Source organism: Passer domesticus, chromosome 6 (assembly GCF_036417665.1).
Source record: "Passer domesticus isolate bPasDom1 chromosome 6, bPasDom1.hap1, whole genome shotgun sequence".
Lineage (NCBI taxonomy): Eukaryota > Metazoa > Chordata > Aves > Passeriformes > Passeridae > Passer > Passer domesticus.
Window position 1 is genome coordinate 53,050,843 of NC_087479.1, and position 12,495 is coordinate 53,063,337.

Consider the following 12,495-nt stretch of genomic DNA (forward strand, 5'->3'; position numbering starts at 1 on the left):
ATACTTAGACCCATTCATTACCTTCTCTCCTATAGCATTCCTATAAACAACTAATTAGTCTGACAGGCTGCAGTAACACACAGGAGAATGGAGTGACTGGAAGCGTCCAAGGCCAGGTTGGACGGGGCTTGGAGCAACCTGGGATAGTGGAAAGTGCCGCTATTCATGGCAGGGCGTGGAATGGAATGGGCTTTAAGGTCCCTTCCCACCCGGAACATTCCAGGACTTTATGAATATGCCATCACTGCTTCCAGCGCCGTGCAGCGAGGTCAGGTTTTTGCGGCTCCGGGGCAGCGGCCCGGGCCGGGGGCGAGGGCCCGGGCAGCGCCGCGCGCTCACGGCCGGTCCTGCAGCACCCCCTCGCGGTCCCGCGGGGAACTGCAGCGAGCCGGGCCCCGTGTTCGCCTCTCTGAGAGCTGGGATCTGCCTAAAATCCAACTCCCGCGGCGCCTCAGGGGTCCTGCTCCCCTCTGCATCCAGCACCTGCAAACACTGAGCTATGAGGCAGTGCAAAAAGAAATTGCATGGACTTGGGCAGGAATATCCTGCCAGGAACATAGATTAGCTGCCTGCTGTTATTGGAAATAACAGAGATATTTTGTCATAAAGGCAACTGAATGAGCAGAAAGCAGGGTTTTTTTTCACAACTGCCCTTGACTTACAGACTCTGAAGGCCTTTATGATGTTTGTGACTAATGAAGAGACTCATGAGAGACCCCGGACTGGGGACAGCGGGCGGGGCGGGGCTCGGTCGAGCTGTGCGGGGCTGTGATATGAGTGCGTGTGTGTGTGTGTGTGAGATGATAGCGACAAACACGGCTCCCAGGGGGGCGGAGGTGGCCGCACATCAAGGCCGGCCACGCCCAAGAGGGCGGCCCGGGCCGGAGGCGGCGGAACCGCTCGGACCCGGCTGCTGCCAGCACACAAGATGGCGGGTCTGGGCAGGGCTCGCGTCATACCACACCTAAGATGGCGGCTCTCACAGGAAGTGACTTCTGCCAGGGCACAAGATGGCGGACCTTGGGCAAAACTCACATTACCACACCTAAGATGGCGGCTTAGGCGTATGGTGCCCTTTCCAATATAGCGAGAGATCGCGCATGCGCTTTGAGTAGGGAGGAAATGGCGCCGGGAAAGGTTGCTGTGCCCACAAAGACGTCCCGGTGGGGACGGGGGCGAGCGGGAGGTGGCGGGAGGCTGTGGCGGGGCACCCTTTGTCCCGGCCGCTGAGGCGAGAGGTCCCCCGAGCGAGCGGGCGCGGCGCGGGCCCGGCTCTGAGGGGGCTCCTCTGAGGGGGCTCCTCTGAGGGGCCCCCGAGCCCCGGCCCGGGGAAGACATGTAAAGAGAAAATGGTCGAGAAAATAACGCAAACAACTGACATGGTGGTGTCAGTCAGGGCCCTGTGTCACCGCAGGTCTGTAGAGCCCCTCTGAGGCAGACACCCCCGAGGTCACTGCTCGGGCAGAGATGGAGATTTTCCCCTGGCTGTTGTTCTGGGTCAGTAACAGTTTGTCCTGGTAATTATTTGCGTTGCTGAATGTCATTGCTGCAATATTCCTGCACACAGGGTACCCTGCACCAGCACTTACAGCTCCTGTGCTCAGGAGAGATTGATTAAGGTCTTTTAGTCCTTGTTATAAATTCAAGTAAATAATTTCTGTAATTTTTATCAACATACCTGGTCTGCTGCTCTTAATCTTGACAGGGTTGTACAGAGTGTGAAAAATGTGTATTTTATGATTGGCTTTTTGCAAGTATTAAAATGAATATTGTATTATGCTAGAAAGTTATGCTATATTAATTTTCTTAAGTAGTGTATTAAATATAGTTTTAGGTTATAACATAATGTTAAAATAGGAACTATGCCATGCAAGATATTTGTTTAAGAAAGGACTTGCACCAGATAGGAGCCACAGGAGACCTAAATCTTTCAGAGAAAGGGAATTTATTGCTCCCTTATCAGCAGAAAACTAACTACTTCCCACCTTGCTCAGACAGAAAGACAGCATGAGGATTAAGAGGAAGAAGTTGACAGTGACCAGACAGAATCCTGTATTTATGGAATTTATGCATCATGTATGAGATGTATGAATATGCAACAGGCAATTGTTTTTAAGGGTTAATCCTCTGTTAATAGGTGTCCTTTTTCGGGCTTGTGCTGTCCAGAAAAAGGTACCCGGACATCCGTATCTCTTTGTTTTTATTGTCTTATATTGTCCTAACCTCAAATGTTCAAATTTTATTATTCTGATTATATTACTATTTTTATAACCATTTTATTTCTACTAAACTTTTAAAATTTCAAAACCCAAGTGATTGGTGTTTTTCACACAGAGGATCACACCTTTAAAGCAGTTTTTCTCCCCCAAACCCCAGTTAAACTGACTGAGATCACACATAGGCGATGCCCTGGAACTCCTGGGTTAATGTTAATTCTTACCAAATTATTTTTATGAGGTTAAATTCCAGTGGATCTGTACCAAAACCCAGAAGACCTGAGGTACAAGCAGGACCTGGTGGCAATGCTGTGCCCCTTCCAGGACCTGTTCAGGTGCTCCTGTGGACCATCGGGTCCCACTGCTGCCCCAGCACTGCCAGGGCCTCCCCATCCCGTGTCCCCAGGTGCCACATCAGAAGCCAAGTGACACCAGTCACCAAGTGACAGGAATTGGGTGAGGGCTGCAGGCACTGGCAGGGTCACTGCCCCAGAGCTGGGAGCACCCAGCAGAACACAGCCCCTCTTTTCCAGGAGGGGAGAGGTGAGGGACAGGAGCTGGGACATTTTCCAGGCAGGGGGACTGAGGTCACTGGGAGAATTTCAGCTCCCAGCAGCTCTGTCTGTGCAGAGGAACTCAGGGCTGGGAAGAGAACAGGGCAGCACTGGGAACCCTGGGGCTGTGAACAACTCCAGTGGGCAAAGGAATGAACATTGAAGAGATGGATAAACAATGGGAGGAGTTGGAAGGAGAAAAACTGACCTGGAATTTGGCTTTTGGTGTTGCTGTGTCTGGCCTGTCAGCTCCAGGCATGAAACTGGACTTTGAACATGACCATGGTGAGCTGTGTGTTCTGTTCATGGAAACACTGACCATGGAAATTGGGATGTAAAAGCCTGGGGAAGACCCAAGAGGGTTCATTGAGCCTGCAGGATCATGGCAAGTGCTGCCCTGGAAAACTCAGAGTTAAGAGTAATCAAAAAATGAACTCATTAAACTCAGCTTTCAAAAACTTTATTCGAGATAAAAAAAAGATGGTAATTACCTTGGTAGAAAAGCACCCCTGAAGAAAAGCAGAATTAAAATACCTGTAAGCAGAAAATTCAGGAGAAATGGCTGCTGGCTCCTGGAGTCCTGGTCTTTTCTGGCAGGTTTTGTACTGGATGGAATGGCAGTTTTGCCTTCTGGGACTGGGACTTGCATCCCTGGAAGGAGAAAATGTGGGAAGAGTGCAAGTGGGAAAACAGTGTTGACATCAGCCCTTGGATTTCACTTCCTCCCAGAGGGTCTGTGCTGCTTGAGGTCCAAAGGAAATCAGTCCTGGAGTAGCTGTGTGTTCACCTGTTGAGCTTGAAGGACACACTGGGGATATGAAATTCCAGGGAAGCTGTCATTGCTGCAGTGGCTGGAGTGAGAAGTAGTGGAAACTGTTTGCTGGCTGCTTTCCTCAGTCCCCTGGAGCTCCAGATCCCCACACATCACTTTTGATTTTCCAAGGGTTTTGCTGAAGGGTTTCTAAATGTAGCAGTGGGATTTGCTGCAGCTGGGATTTATTTCTGTTTCAGGAGGTGTCTCATTGCATGGTCTGTTTTTTACCCACAACTGAATCATCCCTTCCATGAATAGTCCATGTTGTTCTACATGGCTGCTTTGGTTATGGGTCAGAGAGAGGGAAGGGAAATGACTTTTTATGTTCTTGAAATTTCTGCAGACAGAAGTGGGATGTCATCTTGCTCCTCCCCAAAGCACTGCAGGCATATAGAAGTAGCTCAGTGCTGGCACAGTTGTCTGAGAAATGACAGCATTTGAGAGGTTTAAGTGTTAATAACAGCTTTCTTGTCTCTTAGTTGCAAAGATTCAGTCCTGCAGTCTGAGGGAAAAAAATAACTTCTGATATTCATGGAAAACTTTCTGCCATTCCTGCTGCAGACTTTTAAATCTTTGTATGGTTTACTGTCCAGTGTCTGTACATAGAGAATGACTGATTTGAGGTAAAAATTGAGGTAATCAGTAGTGGATATGTAGGGAAAACTTTAGGAGTAAACTTGAGGTGGCCTATAGTGGAGAGCATGAATATTTTGAAGGAAACTGTGGCAATCAGTAGTGCACAGGTAGGGAAAGTTTTGGGGGTAAAATCTGAGGTAATCTCTAGGGAAGAGAATGAATATACTTGAGGTAAAAATCAGGCAATCAGTAATGAACAGATAGGGGTTAGAAAACTGGGGTAAAGCTGGAGATAATCTCCAGAGCAGGGCATGAATACTTTCTCGTAAAAAATGAGGAAATCAGAAGTGGACAGAAAGGGACAATTTGGGGGAAAAACTTAAAGCAATTCCCAGGGAAGAGAATGAACATCTTGAGGTAAACTAAGAGAGTCACATAGGGACACATAGTGAAAATTTTAGGGATAGAAATTGACATATTATCCAGGATAGAGAATTAATATTTTGAGGTAAAAATCATATAATTAGTAATGGACAGGTAAGGCAAATCTTGGGGGAAAACCCTGCAATAATCTGTAGGGCAGAGCATGAACCTTTTGAGGGGAAAATGAGATATTTATCTTTTACTTCCCTGTGTGATAACTTAATTTCCAGCTGCTGTGAGCCATTCCTTGATTTCTGCTGGAGAAAACCTCATGGCAGAGGAGTTTGCAGAGGAGCCCAGAGCTGTGTTTGGAGCAGAGAGCTGAGAGCTGCATCTGCCTGTGCTGCCCCAGCCTGGCACCATCCTCATGGAACAGCCTGGGCAGATGGGATTGGATGGAGCAAAATCCCTTCATGGGTGAGGTTTTCTCCTGTGCAAACCAGGCATGGGGCAGGCAGTGAACTTTGGAAATCAGCTCATTTCCCCAGAAAGCATCACTCCCCTCAGCATGAGTGACAGGACCTGTGCCCACTGCTCAGGATTCACCCAGCCAAAATCAAGGCCAAAGGTTGGTTTGGGTCTGAGAACTTGAAATAACTTTGAAACAAAAGAAATCACCTCTTTCTTTCAGATGCTGGAATTGCCTCTGTGGCCAGGTGCTGAGCTCTTGCTGCAGGTGACTTTCAGGCCTGACTGTCTGTGCAATAACCCCAGGACTCCATGGGACACTCAGGGACTGTCCCAGCTGCAGAGTCAGGTATGGGATGCCATTCCACACAGATTAAACTGCCATGAGCCAGGGCACTCCAGGGCATCCTGGAGGAGGTGCAGAGAGCAGGAAAGAGACATGGTTACAGCACTGATCCTCCTGCTTTCCCAGGGGACATGAACACCACTTCATCCTGATCCTGAGAGCTCCAAGGAAATTAACCACTGATGTGGCACTGAGGATGCCACAGTCCTGACACTGCTGGCCTGGAACCATGGCCCAGCAGCTTTCTGTGGGAGCCTGAATTACTTGTGCAGGTCAGTTCCTCCTCCATTCCTGCAGTCTGGGCAGTTCCAAATGTCTGATCCCTTCCCGAGGCTGCTGCCACAGCCTAGGGAGGCTCCTGGGCATGGCTGGGCTGTGATGGAATCTGCTCCCACCTCCAGCCCTCGCCCTCACATCAGGCCTGGCCAGGGGAGCTGAACTAAAGCCTGGGAATTTAAATTTTAAGGGAAACAACCCCAAACCTCACTCACTCAAGAGTAAAAAGGTGTGCTTGTATTTACACATATCCAGGAAAAACACTCCTCTAGGGAAGTCTTGGATTTATTTTATCAGTTGAACGGGCAGAGCTGCCAACTGCTGCCATTAAGTTCTCCATCCCCAAAAGCTCTGGTGCCCTTGGGCCATGGGGTTTTTGCTCTGTTAGGAGGGACCTCTGGCCAGACTCACAGCCCAGGAGTGTTCAAAATCCTATTCCTCACTTCCCTGACTAATGAATATCTTAAAATCCACTCTGGATTGTGCAGAAAAGCTCCTTGGTCCCACCTGGAACTAGACATGTACAGCTGGCTTTGTTATTCCAGATGAGTAAAATAATTAAGAAGAAGAGAAAACAATTAAACCAAGTAACTTGTGCCTGAAGTTTTCCCCAGGAATGAGTTGGGAGCTCACCAACAAGGCTCCCAGACAGGTAGATTGTGTGATGAAAAATATTTATGTGCACATATAAAAAAATAGATTATATAAAATATACATATTTATGCACACCTATTAAAATATATACAATATGTATTACAGAGTATCTAACTGATAAATATCGACCCTATATATACATATAACCACAAATATTTTTATATCACAAATTCTGCCTATAAATTATCCCACACTTGCCTGTTTTCAGGAACATAACAGTTTTAGACATGCTAAAATCAAGCACATGCTGTGCTGCATAAGGAAAATACACCATGATTTTATCCATTAATTCCAAGATGTTTTCCTGGATGTACTCCTGGGTGTTTTCCTGTAACTTTTGTGGCTTATCCATTAAGTATCCTTCCAATTGTCAGATCATACAACCCATTTGGAATTTTACTGTCTCTGCAGTATTCAGCAGGCTGAATTTTTTCAACATTATTTCTCTCAGACTGAGCACATGTCCTCAAGTTGCCTCTCACTTTTTGCATCCTGGTAATGCAAGAGGGAAACAGCTCCACCGTAACAAAATCCACCATTCCCCTTATTTTTCTCCAACCCCAAACCACCTTTTAAGCCTGTCAGAGAGTGATGGAATCCTGGAGTAGTTTGGGTTGGAGGGGATATTGAAGCACATCCAGTTCCAGTCCCACTGGACCAGGCTCCTCCAAGCCCCATCCAACCTTGAGTTTGGAAAAACCCCAAACACGTCCCAGATCTGGACAGGTCACTGGAAGAAAACCCGAATTCATTAGCACAGCAGAGCCTGGCTTGAGTCTGACAGCGGGACGTGCTGGTCAGGGCACACTCGAGGGCGGACTGGGAGGGGATCAGGGAGGGTCTGGAAAATGTCCCGGGATCTGCCCGGGATGGGACCGAGGCGCCCCCCCCCGCCCCCCTCCGGCCGCGGGGTGGTTCGCTCCCCCCAGCGCGCGCCCCCTCGGCCGGGCGCGCCCACTCTCCGTGAAGGGGGGCGGGAGAGGGGGCTAAGGAGAAGATGCGGTGACAGGACCCCCTCGCGCCGCCCCTCACCGTTGAAATCCCCGGTGTCGGCCACCACCGTGGTGTGGTGCTTGAGCTGGTCCAGCGCCGACTCCATCTTCTGCCGCTTCACGGGGGACACCGACATGTCGGCGGCCGTGGGGGCTCGCGTGCCTATAGGGGACGGTGAGTGCCCGAGGGGACCGGCCTGCGCGCGCACCCGCGGCCCGCGCGCTCCCGCGCCAATCCCGGCCCGGCTGGGCGGCAGCGGCCAATCAGGAGCGCGGACGCGAGACGGACGCGGCCGGGAGGAGCCGGGGCGGGGCAGCGGGAGGGAGAACGATTCTGATTGGCTGAATCGGGGGCCGGGGGCGGGGCCGGCGGTCGCCTTGGCGACCCTGACGCCGCCATTGTCGCCCCCGAGCGTGCCCGGGGCTCGGCCGGCCGCGGGATCTCCTGCCCCGGGATCTCCGGCCGCGGGATCTCCGGCCCCGGGATCTCCGGCCGCGGGATCTCCGGCCCCGGGATCTCCGGCCCCGGGATCTCCGGCCCCGGGATCTCCGGCCCCCAGAACCACCGGGGCTCTTCCCCACGGCCGGCGCGGCGCCCGAGCCGCCCCCAAGCCGCCCGTCCCTCGTGGCCGCGCGGGGCCCGCAAGATGGCGGCGGGCGGGCCTGAGGGGAGGCGGCCGTGAGGGGCGGCTCGGAGCCGCGGTGCTGCCCCGCTGCAGGAGCTCAGCGCTCGCTGCTCCCTGCCTGCCCTCGTGGCGAGGTTCGGAACGGCCTGTCGGGCACGGCTCCAGCCGCAGAGAGAGCCCCGAGCCAGCAGGGCAGGTGTTTGAGCTCTTGGTTTGCCTGAACTTTATTCAGGCTGTAGAGGAGGTGATCTTGTTAGTGTGGTCATACTTGGAAAATGAGCTCCCCATAACATCTACAAAAGGCATTACCAGTTATTTCAACTGAGTAACTTAATTACTGAGGAAAAGAGAAAACAAACTTTTGCCTCCTGAAACTGAGGATGGCTCTTGGCTGGAATTGGAGAGCCCATGTAACAGGCCCTGAGGCAGGGGTTTATGCTGTTCCTTCTTTCTATATTGTTCCACTTAGGATGGCTGCCAGAGTTGTTCCCCTTCCAGATCAGCACAAATGTGCTTTTGTACGGCCTTGTAATGGTTTGCCCCTATTTTTAAAACTCATCTATCCAGGCCATAACACCCTTCCTGCTGAATGTCAGTCCCCAAACCCAAAAGGAAATGTGTGGTTTCAGACATTTTGCTGCGTTTCTGAGACTGTCAGTGACAAACCATCATTAGAGCCCAGTGAAAGAGACAGAGATGGGTTTATAAGTATAACTTAACTATTTTAATAACTCTTGTACAGTGCATGGTTATAGCATTGTCTCCTTCGCTCAGTTACATCAGTGTACAGTCCTTTATAGCAGTGTCTGCAGGCAGTACAAACAGAACAGATGCACAGCTCAGTCACATGGACATTTGTAAAAGTGACCTCTGCAGTAAGGTCTGCTGAGATATTTGTTTTGGGAAGTGCTCCTGCAGCTCCCAGCTTTACAGAGCTGTCGTGTACACTCCTGTTAAAATCCCAGATAAATGTAATTCCCTGTGATTTGCTTCCTCTCCACCCCAGGACTAGAAGGTGGTGTGTTTCCTAGCTCAACATTTGTTTTTATTTTCATTTTAGAAACTTTTTCACCTCCTGTGCTTGCCATCCTGCTTCCCTTCTCCACCCTAACCCAGAGCCAGGGCTTCTCAGGAGGATTGTCCTCTTCATCCCTCCCTGACAAGGTGAGTGCCCTTCTCAGACCCCAGCAGGGCTGTGACCAAGCCCAGGATCCCCCCTTGCCTGCACCCCCATTCTGCTGGTGCCAGCAGTGTCCTCTCTCAAATGCAGCAAGCAGATTATCCACTGGGGATGAGGCCAGAGCTGAGGAGCACTGGTGCTCTCAGCTGTGGACCCGAGTTCCCCAGATGCTGTGTTAAAGCTTTTTCCCTTAAATGTGCAAGCACAGACACAAATGTGGGCAAAGACTCAGCACGTGCTGAGAGAAAACCCAGCTGTGCCTGGGCTGTGGCAGCTCTGGAGCTGTGTTTGCTTCACTGCTTTGCAGTCAGGTTGGTCTGTCAGCTCAGCAGGGATAGAAATGCAAAGTGCCAAACTTGCTGTGGACAGGAACTGCGCTGCTTGCTTGAGTTGTGAAACTGAGAGTAAATTTTGGAAGCATAATCACTAATTCTGCCTCTAGGGAGAGAGATGTTCCTCACCCCCCATTTACAGATTGTTATATATAAATGCACATAACTTTATGAAGGAAAACAGGAAGTCAGGAGCAACATCCTGTGCTAAATTAGATTTTTTTTCCTTGTGCCCATTTATTTGGAGTTAAAGCTGCCTTCCCAGTGTGCTTTGGGGTTTCAGCTCTTTGGGAATCTTTTCAGCTGACTTTTTCCAGTGAAAACGTGAAGGTGGGGACGAGTGACCAACCCTGGGAAGGGCTGTGGGCGTGCCTGGGACGGGAGCAAATGGTCAGGGCTGATCTTCTCCTGGCTGAGGCCGGGTTTGGCAGCACCACAACATTCCAGAGCAGGATCAGTGGCCCAGGAAGGGCTGCACAGCTGCCCTGAGCCCAGGCCTGGGCATCAGCAGCAGAGGGCAGGTGGAATCACCCGTGTCCACATTGGGATCCCTTTGTTTGTCACTCCTGCTCCTTTCTGGGCACTGAGAGCTCATTTCAGCACTGACTGCTCCGTGGGTTTCAGGAAGCAGCCAGCCTTTGGGAATGTGTGTTGCCATTCCAGCCTTGTCCAGTGAGGGGGCAGGGGGACAGCAGGGGACAGGGAGCTGTCACAGCCTGTGCTCACGGGCTGCAGGGGACACCTGCACTGAGGAGGAAATGGAAATGGGGCTGCCTTGGGCTGCCCAGAGGGTTGTCACTCCCCATCCCTGGAAGTGTCCCAGGCCAGGCTGGACAGGATTTGAACAACTTGGGCTTGGGAAAGGCGTCCCTGCCATGATGGGGGTGGAGCAGGATGAGCTTTAGTGTCCTTTCCTTAAACCCAACCCAGTGCTGGGCTCCAGAGCCTTGTTCCCGTGGTGCAGGCTCCAGGCCTTGAGGCTGGGCTCTCCTCAGCTGTGTCCAGCCTGCTCTGCCAGCGAGGGCTGGGAGCAGGGACAGCCCTTGGAGAAAAGCTCTGGGGGTCTTTGTGTGAATCCAGCCCTTGTTGTACATCCAGCCCTGTGAATCCTGCTCTGATCGCATGCACGGAAAATTTCAGTATAAAATATATAGTTATAAAAAAAATACTTCATGCAAAATTAAAACACCTTTCCCAGTGGGATATGGTCTTATTGCCAACCCTTCCCAACAGTGTTCAAGGAATTGTCACTCTGATGGCAGCTGGACCCCAAGGGGAGCTCTGCTGCCTCCGGCCGGGGCCGGGAATCATTGCTTTCATTCCCTTTTTCCTGCACTACTTAGGGCTAAGAGCTGAAATAAAGCAGAGAGACTTTAATTAGCAGAATCAATCCTTTCCTGGCGGCGCTTCATGATTTCTTGGAGCTCTGACTCCCCTCTGCTTTTCTGGAATGGAAACAAAAGAGGAAGTTGGGATTGGAACTCAAGCTGTGATTAAATTGCAGTATTTAATGAATGCTGTGGGAATAGAGCTAGTTTCAAAGGGATAGGTGATATCAGTAAAAAGCAGATTAGTTAGTGGAAACAGGGGGATCTTATGGATTTGGGGCCTTTTGCTTAAAAGACATTTCAGAATTTTTATGTGTGTTTTATTGCTGGTGTAGGTTTGGTTGTGTTGGGTTTTATTCATTTTTTTTCAATTGCATTTCTTAAAATGCCTGCTTAATGAGCTATCTGACACTGCTGGTACAGCCCCCATTCCACCAGGAATTATCCAGAAAAACACTTACCTCCAGCTGGTTTTTCTCCACGGTGATCTTGCTGTACACTCTGTTTCCCTCATCCCCACACACCTTCTTCAGCTCCTCTCTGTTGAGGGAGAAGAGCTGAGCTCCGGTGAGGATGCCCAGGTGCTCCACGGTCCTGGGGAGACACAGAGTGGGAGGTGATGGTTGTGCTGCACGTGGCTCGTGCCAGAGGTGAGGAGTGGGAGATGGGAGGCTGGGAGCTGCACTGGGATGGTATCACAGGGCCCTGGGGCTGTGCCAGGGCATTTCAGGCTGAGATTCCAGTGGCATTTCAGGCCGTGGGTTTAGGTCGTGGATTATTTTTCTCCAAGAAAATGTTTATAAGTAAGAATGGGAGTGAGTTTGGGCTCTGAGCATCCTGGCTATAGAGCCTGGATTTAACAGGGTTGAAATCTAATTTGCAGCACAGGCTCTGTAAGTAAATCCCAGTGACTTGTCCCAGGTGAGATGGTGCCAGCAGCCTCCCCAGCTCCTTCTCCAGGGAAGGACGAGTGTTTCATGTGGCCATAGAGCAAATCTTACTCTTTGCTGAATGACTTGGCCTCCAGCCAGGCTTTGACTTCTTCAGTGCTGGATTCAAAGGTGAGGGGCACAAAAACTTGCTGAGGCTTTTCCACTTTGAAATTCCTGTGGGGAGGCTGAATTTTATTGTTTGTGATCTTCTTAAGCAGCTCATCGTTCAGCTCATCCATTTGGTGAATAAGTTCTGGAGAAACAGGTAGGGAATGAAATAAAATCTTCAGTCAAAAACCCCATTAAATGTGTTTGTGGGGAAATTGTAAGGAAAATGGGGGTGTGGCTCAGCATTTTTATTTAAATCCAGCCCAGAAAAGTGTTTCCCATTTTCCTGTGCCCCTGTGTTATCGTTTATTTTCCTCCCATCACCCCTTGGCTGTTGCCTGATGTGGACAGACAGATCTGTGAGAATCAACAATTGGAGAGTTGGGATCGAGACCTTTTCAGTCCTTTCTGCTACTTCTAGTGAGTGATTTGCTGATCCCAGAGCTCCAGGTTTTGCTCCACAGTGGAACAGAAGGGGCAGGAAACACAAACTGGGAGTGAGGAACACACTCATGATGAGATGAGCTTGAAGGTTCCTTCCAGCCCAGGCCATCCTGTGATTCTGGGAAAACTCCAGTGACACTTCATCCAGTGTCACTTTCCCCATGAAACTCCTGAGGACTGTGGGGAGTAACTCGGTGTTATGAACAGATTCATGTCCTTGTATTGCAGGGCTTTCTGTCATCCCAAAAGGGCTCCTGCTTCCAAGAGTGGATAGGGTGGGATAAGG

The 12,495-nt window shown here is 50.4% G+C and overlaps 1 protein-coding gene and 2 long non-coding RNA genes across 16 annotated transcripts in view; 1 reads left to right on the forward strand and 2 right to left on the reverse strand.

The window, feature by feature from the left end:
* Nucleotides 1-3,214: 3,214 nt before the first annotated feature.
* Nucleotides 3,215-7,446, reverse strand: LOC135303623 (uncharacterized). Its single transcript, XR_010365091.1, has 2 exons — nt 7,300-7,446; nt 3,215-6,997 (listed from the first exon to the last, which is right to left on the reverse strand). It is a non-coding gene; the product is annotated as an uncharacterized LOC135303623 (long non-coding RNA).
* A 1,467-nt stretch (nt 7,447-8,913) lies between these two features.
* LOC135303624 (uncharacterized) overlaps nt 8,914-12,495 on the forward strand; it is a 57,987-nt gene continuing 54,405 nt past the window's right edge. For all 14 annotated transcript variants that reach the window (XR_010365103.1, XR_010365093.1, XR_010365105.1 and 11 more), the window contains exon 1: nt 8,914-9,049. This is a non-coding gene — a long non-coding RNA (uncharacterized LOC135303624). The remainder of the gene's footprint in view (nt 9,050-12,495) is intronic.
* The window catches only part of LOC135303618 (epidermal growth factor receptor kinase substrate 8-like protein 2), a 46,826-nt gene continuing 44,805 nt past the window's right edge, over nt 10,475-12,495 (reverse strand). Inside the window, exons 19-21 of the mRNA XM_064425651.1 lie at nt 11,727-11,910; nt 11,187-11,319; nt 10,475-10,842 (exon numbers count right to left, since the gene is read on the reverse strand). Coding sequence (XP_064281721.1) covers nt 10,771-10,842; nt 11,187-11,319; nt 11,727-11,910 — 389 coding nt within the window. The 3' untranslated portion in view covers nt 10,475-10,770. The remainder of the gene's footprint in view (nt 10,843-11,186; nt 11,320-11,726; nt 11,911-12,495) is intronic.